The sequence below is a fragment of the Mytilus californianus genome, unplaced genomic scaffold (assembly GCF_021869535.1).
Source record: "Mytilus californianus isolate M0D057914Y unplaced genomic scaffold, xbMytCali1.0.p SCAF_5, whole genome shotgun sequence".
Taxonomy (NCBI): Eukaryota; Metazoa; Mollusca; class Bivalvia; order Mytilida; family Mytilidae; genus Mytilus; species Mytilus californianus.
In genome coordinates, this window is record NW_026262701.1 from 7,423,079 (window position 1) to 7,443,996 (window position 20,918).

General features: G+C 33.0%; 1 protein-coding gene across 2 annotated transcripts in view; it reads right to left on the reverse strand.

Moving 5' to 3' along the window:
• The window catches only part of LOC127701544 (uncharacterized), an 81,539-nt gene that overhangs the window by 44,352 nt on the left and 16,269 nt on the right, over positions 1-20,918 (reverse strand). The window contains exon 1 of one of the 2 annotated variants that reach the window (XM_052205454.1): positions 929-1,138. The exons of the other annotated variant lie outside the window; for it this stretch is intronic. Within the exon in view, the coding sequence (XP_052061414.1) occupies positions 929-1,023 (95 nt within the window). The 5' untranslated portion in view covers positions 1,024-1,138. Of the gene's footprint in view, positions 1-928; positions 1,139-20,918 lie in introns of those variants that run through there. 2 annotated transcript variants of the gene reach the window in all.

The window sequence follows — 20,918 nt, forward strand, 5'->3', positions numbered from 1 at the left end:
TTGATCTGTAGACAGACTCAATACAATATAACACAAGTGTATATCAGGAAAATGCATGGGTTTAAAAAAAAATACATAAAACATTCAAAACAACACAGCAGTCAACATGTAGCCAAGTTTAAGGAGGGAATTTATATATATAAATCTCATAATGAACTTAATGATTACCCAGATTTGAATTAAACTCATATGAATTTCATAAAAATGTTTATCAATGGACTTACTGATAAATGATACACAACAATATTTGATTTTATAAATTCTCTTCAAATAGATATAAGAAGATGTGGTATGAGTGCCAATGAGACAACTCTCCATCCAAACAAACCAATTTGTAAAAGTAAACCATTATAGGTCAAAGTACGGCCTTCAACACAGAGCCTGGCTCACACCGAACAGCAAACTATAAAGGGCCCCAAAAATGACTTGTGTAAAACCATTCAAACAGGAAAACCAACGGTCTTATCTATATAAAAAACGAGAAACGAGAAACACTTATGAACCACATCAACAAACGACAACCACTGAACATCAGGTTCCTGACTTAGGACAGGTGCAAACAAATATATTATTAGGCGCCAACCTTCACCCTACCTAAAACAATAGTGTAACATCACAACATAGAAAGACACACTATAAAATATCAATTGAAATGGATTAACTCAATCAAAAGACATATTAACAAAAACAAGTGAACATACAATAAACAAATAAATTTGATCTATGACATAATATAAATACAAAATTAATAAAACAAGGGGTTACATAAACAAAAAATTCATATCAAATTCCATTTTGATTCTTACAACATATGAAATAATCTAATTTGTCAAACCTACAAAGAACATACCTAGGAGATAAATATTGCTGAAGTCTGACAGTCATCTATGTCAGTAGAAACTCAATCTTTGTAAAATCTTAAACTTACCTGTTATATCTAGTAGATTTACTAATTGTTGGTGACCTGTCAGTCTTACACAGAAGTATAACCCAAAGTTGTTCTAACATCTCCACATAGGCCATAAAACAATTAGCTAATGTCCTAATTGTTTTGAAATTCTTATATCAATCTGCTCATTTCCTCGTGTTTTCATTTAGTGATATAAACATATATTTTTACTTGAACTTCAGTATGTCATGAATTCCAATACACTTTACCATCACAAAACTCATTATTTTGTACTTTCAAAAGAATAAACATCATCGTCATGATAAAAGGTGTCATTCAGTCAACAAAAATTATTATTGGTCCATAAGCATTTTCAATTTCCTTAATAAAAATTCTCAAAAACAACATTAGATTCCATATTCTATTGGAAGCATCCTTTCCAAAGTAAAATCAAAGAGGATATAGAATTTCTTGGATGTTGATATTGATTTACATCTGAATCAACTTTAAATGGATCATGTCTCCCAGTGGTGAGTAATGACCAATATCCTCCATAACACAGTATAAAATACAAAATACTGACACTGCTTCATTATTATCATCAATAATTGACCTCAGCATGGATGAGTCAATCAGCTGATGCAGGTATACACACAAAGCAGGTGCTTGCATGTGTACATGCTTAATACTAGTCAGACCAACTGCTCAGAAAAACAAAACACTGAAGATCTGAGATAAACTAACAATTCTGTGGATGATCAAATATTCATTATCCTCAGTAAATAAAGATTATATTGATTTCATATGTTTCAATAAAACGTTAATAAATGGCAAAATGAACAAAAACGATTTTCGGGGTTTCCCAAAAATCTATGTTGCATTTAAGTGTCAGAGATCAAAATGTCCATCTGCCTACCCTAAATCAATGTCTTTTCCCCCCTTTGAAAATAATCAATATAGCTGTTAAATTAATTCTTAAGAAATGTTAAGTGCCTGATGTTTTACCAGTTGACAGGAAGAATGACTTCAGACTGAGTCACAATTGACGAAGGAAAACACTTTTCTTTTTTTAGGATTACTAATCAATAATTACGTAAATGGATACCTTAAGCCTTATAATTGATGTAAGGCCAGATAAAGTCAGTCTGTAGGGGATATTCCATCACAACTTTCCCACTCTGATGTCAGACCTTTTCAGTGGAATTATCATCATAGGTATGATAATTTTTTATATGATTATTTTAGAAATTTTAATTGTGCATATGGTAAATTTTTTTTGATACAAATGTGTATTCAAAAGCAAAATATTTTCTTAAAAGTTCTGTATTACAAAGTGCTTATTCTATATATATATATATATATATATATATATATATAAATATTTCATATATTTATCAAACTTTATGAAATTCACAAATATTTTAGTTTTTTCATATAGAAGATTATGTGTTGCAAAGTTATATAAATTATATTCCATTCTTAATAATCTTGCATTTTTTTCTTAAAGCAGGTAAAGTTGTGTTTCCATGGACAACCTGGACATCACCTGGTGACTCAATATAAACAGATCCAGGAACAAATCAATGAGACCTGTCTGATTATCAGGTGTTCTATCATATCTAACATAAACAGGGTTAATTAAATGTCTTCAATGTTAATTAGAGATCAGAAGTCACATACATGTAGGTCTGGCTTTCTCTAATAATTGGTTTGTGCTTTGTGGTCTGCTCCAGCCAGTGATTAAGTTAGATGTGACTCCTAAGTCTCACATTGTCTCATTAACTCATAACGAATGGTTTCTGATGGAGGAGGCTGATCTTGTCTGCATGCTAAAAGCTGTAATTACAGTTTGATAAATTTGTCCTCTGATTGGAGGTCAAGAGTTCCTGGAATGATCACAGACGTAATTATATTTGTAGAATTCAATTAATGATGCACGAAACTTCAATCAGAAATGGTTATGTTACAATAAACTGGTTAAACTAATGTATGGTTAATCATATGTTTAAATAATTCAGATTGTATGATTTCACAAATCTCCTTATATTTAAGTTTCTTAATCAAGCTTGTGTTCCTTCCATCCCGTCTACTTCATTTAAGGAAAACTCCCTAAGGAAATCGGTTTAAGTAAGAAAGTTCTCTTTGATATTAACAGCTAACAACTCCCTGATTTATTAAAGGCCTACAAAGTGACTAGTCAAAATCAGAACTAGTGTATGGACATTTATGAGAAATATGAAAGTTTCCTGCATATGATGCATTATAAGAATTCTCCATTGCAGGTAGAAGTATTTAAAAGTTTAAAAGCTACAACAGGATGTCAAAGTACTAGACAGTAGAGTAATAGTAGAGAATTTAATCCTCCATCAAAGACTTCTGCAAATTTATCAATCCTACTCAAAGACGCCATATTTCAGAAATGTTTTCCTAATTATTTGTAACTGAATCAATACCACTTTAAGACTATATGTTACCTAAGCCTTGTTAATCCAAAACTTATAGTACACATTGTATGACAGTGTACCACAGAACATGTACCATGGTAAAAGTACAAGAAATATCAATTAATGAAATGTACAATTAGCCCACCCTTGTCTGGACATTATGGAGTTATTGGAGAAATAATCCTGGAGATCCCTTATCAATTATGTAAAAGTTAATTGTGTCAAATACAGTAGGAAAATTCAATTACAAACACCATATAATTTAATTATATTGGTTATAACAAAATTGTTATTGATTATATTGTGTTAATAAATAAAGGATGGTAAATATAGGGGTAAATGCCCCCATTAATCTACAAAAAAAAATATGTAAAATACCCATGGGCATGAATGCTTCATGCATATGATGCATAAACATAATTCACTACTGCATTTATAAGATATAAAAGCTAAAGAAATGCCACTACATACTTAAAAACACAATATTTCAGAAAGGTTTTCGTAATTGTTAGTGACGGAATCAATATCAACTCAATACCAATGCTTTGGTGCTTTAATAATCAGCTGTTTTCATTTGGAATTAAAATATATGTAGGAGGCATATTTTCCAGACTGAATCAGCTGATGTTTGCTAAAGATGGTATGATATAAAATATCAATACATAATAGCCTATAATTTCAAGTCATTACATGACATAATATCACAAAATATAACAAACTTAAGAAGGACCAGAGAACCTAAAGAGAGTTCAAAGTTCAAAAGAGGGAGAAAGTAATGGATAAAACATACAAATGTGGATGTCTAGTGGAAAATGATTAAAAAGATGGGAAAAGGGAAATGAAAAAGTAGGAATGTAAAACAAAAAGAGTGCAAGCCCTGAAATGTCTTGCCTGCATTACTTATTGTTGAAAGTCTGTAATATGAAGGTTTTACTACGTAATTGCATAAACTTAACATTATCAATGATCCATGTAAATGAGGTCCAGGTCAGATGAACCCTGCCAGACAGACATGAACACCTTATAATCATTCCATGCACCAAATAAAGTAAGCATATTGCTTATAATATCAGAGAAACAGACCTAGTTACCACAACAGTGCACATGCTGAAATGTCTCGCCTGCTTTACTGACCATTGTTTTTATGTTGATAGTCCTAAATATAAAGATTTACTACAAGTATCACATAACTTAATATGATCCAAGAAAATGAGGTCCAGGTTAGATAAACCAAACCTGAACTATATGTACACCTGACAATCATTCCATACACAAAATATAGTTGACCTATTGCTAATAGTTTCTTAGAAACAAACTTACACAGGTATACTAACATTGACCAATGAACCATGACAATGAGATCAAGGTAAGATGATACCTGCCAGACAGACATATACACCTTACAATCATTCCATACACCAAATATAGTTGAGCTATTTCTTATAGTTAAAGAAAAACAGACCAAAACATAAAAACTTAACACTAAACAATGAACCGTGAAAATGAGGTCAAGGTCAAATAAAACCTGCCAGACTGACATGTACATCATAAAATATTTCCATACACCAAATATAGTTGACCTATTGCATAAAGTATAAGAAAAAAAGACCAGAACACAAAAACTTAACTTTAACCACTGAACCATGAAAATGAGGTCAAGGTCAGATGACACCTGCCAGTTGGACATGTACACCTTACATTCATTCCATACCCCAAATATAGTAGACCTATTGCTTATAGTATCTGAGATATGGACTTGACCACCAAAACTTAACCTTGTTCACTGATCCATGAAATAAGGTCGAGGTCAAATGAAAACTGCCTGACAGACACAAGGACCTTGCAAAGTACGCACATACCAAATATAGTTATCATATTAATGTCCTCATAATAAGAGAGAATTTAAAATAACAAAAAATCTTAACTTTTTTTCAAGTAGTCTGATAAGTCACTGAACCATGAAATTGAGGTCAAGGACAATGGATATATGACAGACAGAAACTTCATAACATAAGGCATCTATGTACAAAGTATGAAGCATCCAGGTCTTCCACCTTCACTATTCCTATGTCAAGCTTTTGGCAACAGAAGTCTCAGGCTCGACAAAAACTGAACATTGACCATTGAACAATTAAAATGAGGTGAAGGTCAGATGAACCCTGCCAGACAACATGTAAACCTGAAATCATTCTATTCACCAAGTATAGTTGACCTATTGCTTATAGTATCTGAGAAACAGTTATAACCATGAAAACTATACATTGACCAATGAACCATGAAAATATGGTCAAGGTCTGCTGAACCCTGCTAGAAATTACAATTATCTAACACACCAAATATAGTTGACCTATTGCTTATAGTATCTGATTAACTGGCAAACCATGAAAACTTAATATTTGCCAATGAAGCGTTGAAAAAAGAGGTTAAGCTAGCTGTTATGACCTTGAGCTTGCAAGGTCTTCAACTCTTCATGAGGCTTCTGGAAACCAAGTCTGTATAATTAAATTTCAGCCTATTTTTTTATGCTGTGATCTTTATCTTTGCTCTAAATATAGTGACTTTTACAATCACATCAAGTGTTTCTCTTCTTGATAGACATTTTTCTTCCAATTAAAAAAATACTGAATCTTATTTCTCAAATTTTAATATTAGTTATATCTGCATTGACATTGACCTCTCCATTCAATTTCAATCAGAGTTCCTCATCTGAACAAATAGAACTCCTGTCCCTTTTACCAAAACTTCTGAATTCATCACTTTGACATCCTATCTAAATTAGAATTCCAAACTAGTAAAATATCATGATATTTTTTTGGTGAAAATGCCTGAACTTCATAGATATACCAAAAGAGACAACTCTTGAAATTAGTCAATCAACCTGTGAGCATAACTGAGTAAATATATCAAGGTAAAACAGTTATCATGAATATTTAGTTGTATATCAAAATAAGTGTAATATTGAAATACAAAACTTTTTTTGTAATTGCTCCCTGCTGTTGTGGTATTGACATAACCTTGACTGAAACACTATACTTTACCAACATTGAAAAGATAAAATTACAATTATCTATCATTGAACAATGTATTCTTTGGCATGTTATGGTTTCTCAATAAAAACAGCTGATTTATGCAGAATTTGCACTAAAACTAAAAATGCAAACTTATTAAACATTATCACAGTAAATTGGTTTATATGACATATATGATTTATACTGGAAGATTGCAGCAATTAACTGGGTATACTTTTGATTAAGTTTCAGCTACATGGAATGAAAAACTAATCATTTCCAAGTCAGTAAAGTATGAAATGATCTATAACCAACAAAAAGGTTTCTATCATCAGAACTCTCAGTTAATCTACCATCCATCAAATATTTCTAATATTTACACTGGAAAATCATTTTGTCTTCATTAATGAAGCTCACATATACCCCCACATTTTACATTGTGTTTTATATTTCAAGTTCTATTATCCACTTAGCAATATCTTTGTCACAAATTTTTTACTTAATTGGAGTCTCAAGATTGTTTCAAGATTGTTTCATTTTAATTGTCCTCAACATTAACTTTTAACATTTTTACCACCTCCTCCTCCCCATCAAACAAAGATAGGATTGCTGATATTAGGAATGAGTGTTGTCAAAATTAGAGGTTCTTACTCAACAAGATGAGCATTTTATTGGTCTTTTTAATTGAGCACCTGGTGATTTATTCAAACAGATTTGTCACTTATCTTATTAGTAGAGTCTGTTTTTTCCCCATTTAATAATTCTTACATGGATTTTTCTGAATTTAACAAGAGAATTTTCCTCATGGTACAGAATTAAGTACTTTTGAACTGGTAGTATCAAACATGGCTACTGTATTGTCAGAGTAGAAATTTATTTACTGATAAAAAGTTATCAAGTAACAGAAAACTTGTTGATTACCAACAAATCTTTACTGCCTTCAGATATATGAGTCAAACTAGTACAGATAATGGTTGCAAAAAAAACTTTTACACAAATTTCTTTCAACAGACAGAACACAATGCAAATGCAGATCCAGGGTTGGGAGGTGGTTAAACCCCATTCTTGGGGCAGAAATTTGTTGTGTTTTTGCACATATTTCTTATCTTTTTACTTCTGGGAACTTGGTCCCCTTTTCTTCTTTCTGTCACTTCTGTCCCTCCCCTTACTGAAAGTCCTGGATCCACACTGCAATGAACAAGTGTGCTGGTTGTAAACAGAATTCCAGAGAAAGGTTTTATAAAAATGCAGAAGACAATTAATTAAGGTACCATTGTGCTGTTATTCCAATGTAGATATGATGTCTTCAGTGACTTCCTATAAATTATTGTCAATGTGAGTCTGAGGGTCATCAACATCTATGTGGTCTAAGAAGTTCGTGTACAGTATCACTAGCCTGTCAACACTGAGGTTCTAAGGTCGAAACCATGCCATTGCAGGTGCCTTTAACTCCAATCTTAATTGACCAGGATAGTCAGTTTTCCTGCCAAACGTTGTCGAGCTCTAAATCACCAGATTCTAGAAAAGTGGCGAATTAATATAACAGAGAGACTATCAAAAATCTGCCACCAATACTGAAGTCATTAAAATGACAAAAGCCACCTTCTAACAATTAAGTTTCATAACTTTGGACACATGAACATTTTTTAAAGATATATTTTAAATCCTAGACTTATCACTCAATTAAAATCTTTTTGAAAAATCCCTGTTCATCTATTATAACTAAACATGTTGATATACAACTTTCTTTCTTAGTCTAAAGTGGAAATAATCAAATCTGATATCCAGCTGTAGTCATACAGGAATGAACTGTTTGTTGTGCAGTATGGGGTTTGCTCATTGTTGAAGGTTGTACAGTGACCTATAGTTGCTTACTTTTACATCCTTTTGGTAGAGAGCTGTCTCATTGGCATTCATATCACATCTTCTTATATATGTACTGTTCAGGACTAACAAACAAAATCCTCAAGACCAAGAACTTGACAAAAATGTAAAAAAAACAAAATCCTCAAGACACAAAACACAAAACATGACGATAGTATAATCAACATAATTTCCTAGAATTTTAAAAATGAAATTCAGTCAATTAGATCATAAAAACTTTGAGGTAAAATATGCATTTACTGAAAAATAATGTTCAAATTTCAAAAGTGAGCACTGGTAGATGAAATTCCTTAGATTGTAAAATAATTACTTACACCACATCATTTTTGTTCTATTTGAAATATGTTACATCTAAATTACAACATTCTATGAGAAAACAACATACATTCTAATATCAAGAGTATCAAATTTTACCTTTGTTTAAAATTTCAGACTATTCCAAATAATTTGATAATTTGTGTACACAACTCGAACTTCCTGCCAGTGTGTATCAGATCAGCTGATCTGTGTTTACAAGATAAAATCAAGATCAGACTGCTTCCTTTATAGTTCATTAAATAAAGTCTCTGCCAAACCATTATAGGTCGGTGCCAAACATACAAAAATTGTATCAATAAAAAAAATATATTTACTGTTAATTGTTAGTAGGAATCCCAGTGTTATATTTATGTTAGGACATATGGTTAAAGACTTCATATAAATGAATGCTTCTGAAGTTTCTCTTCACTGTTCCATTCTATTATAATCTATTCCAAATTGAAAGTGCTAAATTGTATAGAAGGGGTTGACTTTGAAATTTATATCGGCCTTTTTGGAATAAGAGAAAGAGCTCAATAAATCAAGTACTGTAAATTTAGAAATTTTCGATCTGATTTTGATGTTTAATTATTTCACGAAATAGATATCAATGTTTGCTTAACATCCAGTGGTAAATATTTCATGCACGACCTGAACAAATTAACAATAAATACAATAGGTAGGTCCTACATAAAATGTTAACACAGAGATATGTCTTGCCTATTTGTTATTTTGATAATGCAAATGTTGAAATCAAAATAGCAATATTTTAACATGCAAGTTATGCAAATATTCAAAGTCAATGAATCATAACTGAAGGTACAGGGCTAAACAATCTCCATGGAAATGAGATGTGCCAATGCTAATACAACTGCAAACCAAATACCATTGACTTTTCATAAGTCGTTCCGTTTAAACAAACCTAAACACAAACATTAACTTGTAAACTATGTAACAGTTTCAAAGTCAATGAACCATAATTAGGAGGTGGGGTTATATAATCTCCATGGAAATGAAACTTGCAAATGCCAACAAATGCCAATACATTTGCATACCAAATATCATTGACTTAACATTAGTGGTTCATCTTAAACTGACCTAATCACAAACTAATACATGTAAACTAAGCAAAAGTTTCAAAGTCAATAGACCATGACTGAGGGGTAAGGACCAAATATTCTCCATGGAAATGAGATGTGCTAATGCTTATACAACTGCATACCAATTATCATTGACCTACCACTAAAGGTTCCCCTTAAACTGACCTAATCACAAACTAATACATGAAAACTAAGCAAAAGTTTCAAAGTCAAGAGACCATGAATGAGTGGGCGGGCCAAATAATCTCCATGGAAATGAGATATGCCAATGCTTATACAACTGCATACCAAATATCATTGACCTATCACTAGTGGTTCCCCATAAACTGACCTAATCACAAACTAATACATGTAAACTAAGCAAAGTTTCAAAGTCAATAGACCTTAACTGAGGGAGCAGGGCCAAATAATCTCCATGGTAATGAGATGTGCCAATGCTAGTACAACTGCATACCAAATATCATTGACCTACCACTAACAGTTCCCTTTAAACTGACCTAATCACAAACTAATACATGAAAACTAAGCAAAAGTTTCAAAGTCAATAGACCATGAATGAGTGGGCGGGGCCAAATAATCTCCATGGAAATGAGATATGCCAATGCTTATACAACTGCATACCAAATATCATTGACCTACCACTAGTGGTTCCCTATAAACTGACCTAATCACAAACTAATACATGTAAACTAAGCAAAGTTTCAAAGTCAATAGACCTTGACTGAGGGAGCCGGGCCAAATAATCTCCATGGCAATGAGATGTGCCAATGCTAATACAACTGCATACCAAATATCATTGACCTACCACTAGTGGTTCACCATTAACTAGACCTAATCACAAACTAATACATTGTTGACGCCACCGAAACAGCATACCTTTGTCTCGCTTTTTGACTCTGTCAAGGCGAGACAAAAACGGGGTCGACAAGTAAGATGGGTGGGAAATTTGGAATACCACTGGAAAATGAGGATATAATGGGAAAAAACAGAAATTTAGCCTTGTAACAGGCAACCTATGGACCCTTAAAAAAGTTATTGCAAGGGTTCTAAACGTGCAGAGAGTATGGCTCTCTTTTTACAAGAGGCATCATATTTAACGTGCCCATTCTGAACGGATATCCATCCATGAAAGGTACAAAACTATAAGAGAATTAGCAATTACTGACTTACAGTTGCAATTACAAATAATTGCTGACAGACTGTCAGACTGATGGACAAAATGTAAAATGTACACTTTCATACTTTGATGAATGATGTCCAAAATATAGAGAGTCAACCTAATTACATAAATATTAAGGTTGACTTCAGTACGGTAATTGTTGAACCATGAAAATGATGTTAAAAAAAACAGAAAAAATAGAAAATATAGACGATAAACAATTGTGAATCGTCTAGTTCTTCTGTCTTCTGGAATATTATGCTTTTTACAAATAGTTAATGCTGTCGCCCACAGATTAGGCAAGATATTTCTATCCTTTACAAAATGTGTATCCACTGTCACACTAAGCACTCAGTAGCTACACTGATCAATCTTGAAATGTGTATTATTGTTGTTCTGCCAATCAGGGGCAGATCAATGGAAGCCCTATGTCCCTTTTACAGTCCAAAATATTGAGTTTTTTACTACTTTTTGCTGATTTTATATGTCCTCGGCCCAACCCTTTTTGGGGTAGGCCCCTCAACCACCATTTTTTTAAATTCTGGATCCACCACCTTCAATACACAATGTCCTTCAATACACAATGTCCTTTTCTACTGTGTGTTATTTGTAATTATTACTGACAAATGTCAGACAATAAATGAGATAATGTAATTATAAATCTATCTGTGATATTACAACTTACACTTTCTGTACTCAGATACCGTTTCTTACAGTAATCAAGATTTGATGAAAATCATCCGAACAATAAAGTGTACAGGATTCCAAACAATTAATCAAATCTTAGAATTTGTTACTCCTTTCCTCCTTTTTTAGAATAAAAAGTACTCCTCCTGTTAAGAGTAAAAAGTACAAAATACTAACCTAGAAACTTTGTTTATACACACACATCAATGATTCACACATATTGATACCTCTGTAACAAAAACTGGGAAATGTTCCAGTAATCTTTATTTATTGAAGGGTGCATCATATCAACAAACTAAGTAAATGACTTCCGTTTATCTTCAACTTATAATTGGTAAATCAGGTAATAGTGTTTCAGAAATCAGGATGGTTAAAGAAACATCATGAAATAAAATAAAAATATCTAGAAAACACCTATTTACCTTCACCAACAACTAAATTAAGTTTCTGCTTCACATGCTTTAAATACAACACACTCTCAAAACTAACAGTAGTGGGTCTTACCTATAAATACAACACACTCTCAAAACTAACAGTAGTGGATCTTACCTATAAATACAACACACTCTCAAAACTAACAGTAGTGGGTCTTACCTATAAATACAACACACTCTCAATACTAACAGAAGTGGGTCTTACCTATAAATACAACACTATAAATACAACACACTCTCAATACTAACAGTAGCGGGTCTTACCTATAAATACAACACACTCTCAACACTAACAGTAGTGGGTCTTACCTATAAATACAACACACTCTCAACACTAACAGTAGTGGGTCTTACCTATAAATACAACACACTCTCAACACTAACAGTAGTGGGTCTGACCTATAAATACAACACACTCTCAACACTAACAGTAGTGGGTCTTACCTATAAATACAACACACTCTCAACACTAACAGTAGTGGGTCTGACCTATAAATACAACACACTCTCAATACTAACAGTAGTGGGTCTGACCTATAAATACAACACACTCTCAACACTAACAGTAGTGGGTCTGACCTATAAATACAACACTCTCTCAACACTAACAGTAGTGGGTCTGACCTATAAATACAACACACTCTCAACACTAACAGTAGTGGGTCTGACCTATAAATACAACACACTCTCAACACTAACAGTAGTGGGTCTGACCTATAAATACAACACTCTCTCAACACTAACAGTAGTGGGTCTGACCTATAAATACAACACACTCTCAACACTAACAGTAGTGGGTCTTACCTATAAATACAACACACTCTCAAAACTAACAGTAGTGTATCAATACAACACACTCTCAAAACTAACAGTAGTGTATAAATACAACACACTCTCAAAACTAACAGTAGTGGGTCTGACCTATAAATACAACACTCTCTCAATACTAACAGTAGTGGGTCTGACCTATTATTACAACACACTATCAAAACTAACAGTAGTGGGTCTAACCTATAAATACAACACACTCTCAAAACTAACAGTAGTGTATAAATACAACACACTCTCAAAACTAACAGTAGTGTATAAATACAACACACTCTGAAAACTAACAGTAGTGGGTATGACCTATAAATACAACACTCTCTCAAAACTAACAGTAGTGGGTCTGACCTATAAATACAACACTCTCTCAAAACTAACAGTAGTGGGTCTGACCTATAAATACAACACTCTCTCAAAACTAACAGTAGCGGGTCTTACCTATAAATACAACACACTCTCAACACTAACAGTAGTGGGTCTTACCTATAAATACAACACACTCTCAACACTAACAGTAGTGGGTCTTACCTATAAATACAACACACTCTCAACACTAACAGTAGTGGGTCTTACCTATAAATACAACACACTCTCAATACTAACAGTAGTGGGTCTTACCTATAAATACAACACACTCTCAAAACTAACAGTAGTGTATACATACAACACACTCTCAAAACTAACAGTAGTGTATAAATACAACACACTCTCAAAACTAACAGTAGTGGGTCTGACCTATAAATACAACACACTCTCAAAACTAACAGTAGTGTATAAATACAACACACTCTCAAAACTAACAGTAGTGTATAAATACAACACACTCTGAAAACTAACAGTAGTGGGTCTGACCTATAAATACAACACTCTCTCAAAACTAACAGTAGTGGGTCTGACCTATAAATACAACACTCTCTCAAAACTAACAGTAGTGGGTCTGACCTATAAATACAACACTCTCTCAAAACTAACAATAGCGGGTCTTACCTATAAATACAACACACTCTCAACACTAACAGTAGTGGGTCTTACCTATAAATACAACACACTCTCAACACTAACAGTAGTGGGTCTTACCTATAAATACAACACACTCTCAACACTAACAGTAGTGGGTCTTACCTATAAATACAACACACTCTCAAAACTAACAGTAGTGTATAAATACAACACACTCTCAAAACTAACAGTAGTGTATAAATACAACACACTCTCAAAACTAACAGTAGTGGGTCTGACCTATAAATACAACACACTCTCAACACTAACAGTAGTGGGTCTGACCTATAAATACAACACACTCTCAAAACTAACAGTAGCGGGTCATACCTATAAATACAACACTCTCTCAAAACAGAAGTGGGTCTGACCTATAAATACAACACACTCTCAACACTAACAGTAGTGGGTCTTACCTATAAATACAACACTCTCTCAAAACTAACAGTAGTGGGTCTTACCTATAAATACAACACACTCTCAACACTAACAGTAGTGGGTCTTACCTATAAATACGACACACTCTCAAAACTAACAGTAGTGGGTCTTACATATAATAATAGTAGTTTTATTTCCATATTTCACCCATAGCCATCTTAAGCTAACTTATAAAAAAAAACAATTCAAAAACACAATATGAGCATTACTGCATATTTCACTCTTTTCAATACTAAAGAAGTAGTTAATTCAATTTTTATAAAATGATAGTGTTCACAACCTCATTTCCAAAACACAATCCCCTTCATTTTCCCAAAAATGCTAGCATTATACAGTTATGGATCAAAATTAAAAGGGTGGGGTTGAACCCTTATAAAAGAAGAATGTGTCCATGGGACACAGATGCCACTGCTTGTTAATAAAGGGAAAATGCAGCAAAGTTAGAGAACGGAAACCAATTTTGGGATATAAAGACGGACAAGAGTAAAACTTAATGCCCACTCTGGCACGGCAGGGGCATGAAAAAGAGATAACCCAGCAGTAAACTTACTGGAAAATATACCTATAAATGCAAACTTCTTGCATTAAGAGAGGGTCCAACTAGGACCTTTATTATAGAGAGTCTTCCAATCATTATTCCTGTTTCAGAATCAATAATTAACTCTACTGTGTTTTTCACTCAATTGGGACAAAGTAATACACTTGTATAAATGACCATTCATATATTAAAATGGGTATGTTTGTTTGACACTGGCAAGTTAGTTGCAAACAAATGTGATTTCCTATTGGGTTTAATGGACACTCATGTGACATCACTGCCATCCGATAGAGGCAAAATCAGGATCATTTATAAAGGGTCTCCCAATCAATCAGCATTTCTAAAATAGATTTTACTTGTGATTTCAGAGGACAAGAAATTTGAAAATTAAACTTGGCTTGTTGTGTCAGGAGTTGGTGAAAATTTGAAAATTTAAAAAGATGTTGGACAATAGACAATAAAAACTAAATGTGGCAATATTTATAACAAGCCAATAAGAAGGTATTTACAGTTACCTACAAATGGAAACTCTGCCAAAAACCTTACTTTGTAACCAAATTCATATGCATTTTCAACAATTGTCTTGCAACTAATCAGTTGGGTGTGTCAGTTTGCTTCAGGTGACTTTTTCTTATATTTACCAAAGTTCCACTAAATCAATTCTGGTTTTAAGGCCAGAATTTATTTGTTTAAACAGTTCCTTCAATATTAACATAGAACTGACCACTTGTTATAATACTGATATACAAATGCATGATTTGGTATGAAATGATATCATCAGATCAGCTATAAACAACAGTCAAATAAATCATACACAGCTTCTACTGTAGTGAATCATACTCATATTTTCTATCATAATATTTTTAAATGTTATTACCACTTTCTAAAAAAAAAACATGCCTCTGAAACAGACAACAAGCAGCAAAGTAATTACATACAGATTACAGAATTAATCTTCTTATCTAATTAAATGTAACGAGATATTTTGTATCAGGATAACCATGTGATTAAAGCATCGTTTTTTAACAGTCTAAAGACTTCAAGATATAACATATCATTTCACATCAAGTAACTAACCTAAGGTGATAATAATTACTTAATATCTAAACAAATAACATGTGGATACTACAGGTACTCTGTGATATATGATACTGTTAACTCTTTAATGATCACACATGGAATCTTTATACCAAGGATTTATAACAGACTCATTGGTGTTATAATAAGCATGATTACCATGAGTCTAGAAGGTGCTGGTCAGGAAACAATATTGAAAGTGAGTCCAAAGATGTTAAAAGGAAACGGTACGATTTTGGGCCAAATTGGCCCCGAAAATGAAATGTATTTTAATTGTCTCAAATTGGCAGATTTAAATATAGAATCTTTGTACCTTATTAAATTTTGAGGTTTTAGTTTAAAATATTTGCAAGCCATTGGTAATTCAGCTATGAAAAGACAGAAAATTCAGTAAAATGATGAGTTTTTCCAAAAATTGTGACAATTTGACACACAAATAAGAAATAATACAAAGCACATGTGTTGCTCGATACGATATTTACACAGGAAGTGTATTTTATGTTTATCTACATCTACTAGTGCTCTATGCTAATTTAGCTGAAATGTTTATGAAATTAGCCTATTTTTTGGGGATAAAATTAAGTAAAGCACTATTATAATATCACTTCAACCAATAATTGTATCATCCAATTGTTGAGTAATATTAACAATTTTGTATCCTCACACAATAGCGTTGGAGTTCCTGTCAATATAGTATTTCCATGATCAGTCTAAGTCAAGAAAACATTAAATAGAACAGAGACAACCAAATATTTAAAATAAACATCAAATATTCAACAAACACAAAACCTGAAGAGACAATGACAACCACTGATTTAATTGGAAGAGGCTCATTATCATCATGAGTTGAACTAGTCTACAGAAAAAATCCTCCCTAAAGACAGTGTCAACCACTGATTTGGAAGGACATAAGCATGCTGAGTTGTTAAACTAGTCTACAGAAAAAAATCCTTATTTCATCTTGACTGGTGAAAGAAAAACAAAAATTGACTCTCTCCAACATTGTAGACTTTAATATAAATTCTTTACAAAAATCTCTATTTCTATAAATCTTAAAATAAAATTGAGAATGGAAATGGGGAATATGTCAAAGAGACAACAACCTGACCAAAGAGCAGACAACAGCCGAAGGCCACCAATGGGTTTTCAACACAGCGAGAAAATCCCGCACCCGGAGGTGGTCCTCAGCTGGCCCCTAAATAAAATTGTGTACTAGTTCAGTGAAAATGGATGTCACGCTAAACTCCAAAACATATAAATGAACTAAAATTAAAAAACATACAAGACTAGCAAAGGCCAGAGGCTCCTGATATAGCTGTATAGCTGATAATTTTTTCTGTTTACAGTTTCTATCAACTTTCTTTATTTTTTGCCTAAAATAGAAAAAAGGACCCCCAAAAAAATCGTCATATAAGAGCAATAGCTCCAATAATGAGTTGACTGACTATATTGGCCAAGTTGACTTATTTGTTGATCTTGTCTTGCTGATCATATTTGCTTTTTAAAGTGTCTATCTTTTATAGTTTTTAAGGTAATAGTCAAAAACACAAAAACTTGGTAAAATCTTCATTAAAGATTAATAACCCCAATAAAGAGTTCACGGATGATTTCAGGCATAAAAATTATTTCTAGATCTTGTCTTGTTGATCACTTTTGCTTTTTAAAGTTTCTATCCATCTATTATAGTTTTTATGAAATAAGACAAAAGTGCAAAACATTGGTAAAAATTCTTCAAACAATTTACCAAAGAAAAGGAAAAGATCCAAAATGTTATTTTGTCTTTTAAAAGTCTTTTAAAAAATGAGTTATTTCCCTTTGAACAGAAATCTACTAATTAAAAAGTATTTCATCAAAAATTTAATTCTAGGGAAAGGGCTTTAACTGAACAAAGAGAAAAGCATAAACTGTTAACACAGAGATATGTCCCACCGATTTGTTATTTTGATAATGTAATTAAAATGGCAATATTTTAACATGTAAGTTATGCAAATATTCAAAGACAATGAATCATGACTGAAGGTATATGGCTAAACAATCTCCATGGAAATGAGATGTGCCAATGCTAATACAACTGCAAACCAAATACCATTGACTTTTCATAAGTCATTCCCTTTAAACATACCTAAACACAAACATTAACTTGTAAACTATGTAAAAGTTTCAAAGTCAATGAACCATAATTAGGGGATGGGGTTATATAATTTCCATGGAAATGAAACTTGCAAATGCCAATATATTTGTATACCGAATATCATTGACTTAACATTAGTGGTTCATCTTAAACTGAACTAATCACAAACTAATACATGTTAACTAAGCAAAAGTTTCAAAGTCAATAGACCATGACAGAGGGATAGGGACCAAATATTCTCCATGGAAATGAGATGTGTTAATGCTTATACAACTGCATACCAATCATCATTGACCTACCACTAACGGTTCCCCTTAAACTGACCAAATTACAAACTAATACATGAAAACAAAGCAAAAGTTTCAAAGTCAATAGACCATGAATGAGGGGGCGGGACCAAATAATCTCCATGGAAATGAGATATGCCAATGCTTATACAACTGCATACCAAATATCATTGACCTACCATTAGTGGTTCCCCATAAACTGACCTAATCAAAAACTAATACATGTAAACTAAGCAAAGTTTCAAAGTCAATAGACCTTGACTGAGGGGCGGGGCCAAATAATCTCCATGGTAATGAGATGTGCCAATGCTAATACAACTGCATACCAAATATCATTGACCTACCACTAGTGGTTCACCATGAACTAAACCTAATCACAAACTCATACTTTATTGAAGCCGCCGCCAACGCTGCTGTCGTCGTCATTGACGCCGAAAACAGCATACCTATGTCTCGCTTTTTGACTCCGTCAAGGCGAGACAAAAATCATCAATAAAGGACAATAACTCCAATAAGGATCATTGACGACTTCTGCCATTATGCTCAGTTGTAGATCATGCCTTGCTGATCATTTTTTCTATTCAAAGTTTTTTTTATCTACTTATTGTAATGTTCAAGATAATAGGGAAAAAAGGTTAAATTCATTATTTAAGGGCAATAACTCCTATAGGAAGTCATCTGACAGTTTGATGTTCATACACAATAGGTAGATCTCAACATTTTGAACATTTCTGCCCGTGTCAGATTTACTCTTTTTATAGCGGTTTTCAAGATCATACACAAAAACTTGCATTTTACCCCCATGTTCTATATTTAGCCATGTTGGTCATGTGGTTGGCAGGTCGGGTCATCAAGACACATTTTGTAAACTACATACCAAAATGATGATTTTTGCCAAATTTGGTTAAATTTGGGCCAGTAGTTTCAGAGGAGAAGATTTTTGTAAAAGTTAACGGAAGACAAAGGAGCCAAGTGATGAGAAAAGCACACTTGGCCCTGAGGGCCAGGTGATCTTAAAATTCAACCTTGACCACGGATGTGTTAATATAAGGATAAAACCTTACGATTTCTGTCAGACAGACATTCACTCTTCATGATAAATTTTACTTTAAATGGTTCATCGTAAACCGACCTTATCACAAACTTTAATGTGTAAACTATGCAAAAGTTTCAAAGTCATTAGATAAAGACTGAGGGGCTGGGGCAAGATAATCTCCATGGAAATGAGATATGCCAATGCTTATACAACTGCACACCAAATATCATTGACTTAAAATTGTTGGTTCCCCTTAAACTGACCTAATCACAAACTAATACATTTGAGGACCACCTCCGGCTGCAGGATTTTCTCGCTGCGTTGAAGACCCATTGGTGGTATTCGACTGTTATCTGCTCTTCGGCTGGGTTGTTGTCTCTTTGACATATTCCCCCATTTCCATTCTCAATTTTATTGTTGTCATTGCCAGTGGAGCCAGAAACAGCAAACCTAAATATTGCCTACATGACTGCCTCAAAGCTAGATAAATAAAATGCTTCGCTGGGGCGCAGCTTGATACGACCGCAGAGGTCGAATCCTGAACAGTTGGGGCAAATATGGACACAACATTCAAGCTTGATACAGCTCTGAATTTGGATTGTAATTAAATATTTGACACAGCATAGGTTTCTGACACAGAAAGAATGTGGTCTAAGAACTTGAATTTTTTTAATTTACCTATGGTCCAATGTCCAAAATCAAAATACATGGTTAGATTCAGCACATCAAAGAACCCCATATATTCAATTTTTGTTAAAATCAAACAAAGTTTAATTTTGGACCCCAACTTGGACAAACTTGAAAACTGGGCCCATAATCAAAAATCTAAACACATGTTTAGATTCAGCATATCAAAGAACCCCAAGAATTCAATTTTTGCTAAAATCAAACTAAGTTTAATTTTGGACCCTTTGGACCTTAATGTAGACCAATTTAAAAAACGGGACTTAAAATTAAAAATCTAAAAACACGGTTAGATTTGGCATATCAAAGAACCCCAATAATTCAATTTTTGATGAAATCAAACAAAGTTTAATTTTGGACCCTTTTGACCTCAATATGAACCAATTTGAAAGCGGGGCCTACAAATAGAAAATCTAAATACATGGTTAGATTCAGCATATCAAAGAACCTCATATATTCAATTTTTGTTGAAATCAAACAAAGTTTAATTTTGGACCCAAATTTGGACCAACTTGAAAACTGGGCCCATAATCAAAAATCTAAATACATGTTTAGATTCAGTATATCAAAGAACCCCATATATTCAATTTTTGTTGAAATCAAACAAAGTTTAAATACTGGACCCTATCTTGGACCAACTTGAAAACTGGGCCCATAATCAAAAATCTAAACACATGTTAAGATTCAGCATATCAAAGAACCCCAAGAATTCAATTTTTGTTAAAATCAAACTAAGTTTCATTTTGGACCCTTTGGACCTTAATGTAGACCAATTTAAAAAACAGGACCCAAAATTAAAAATCTAAATACACGGTTAGATTTGGAATATCAAGGAACCCCAATAATTCAATTTTTGATGAAATCAAACAAAGTTTAATTTTGGACCCTTTTGACCGCAATATGAACCAATTTGAAAGCGGGGTCCAAAAATAAAAAATCTAAATACATGGTTAGATTCAGCATATCAAAGAACCCCATATATTCAATTTTTGTTGAAATCA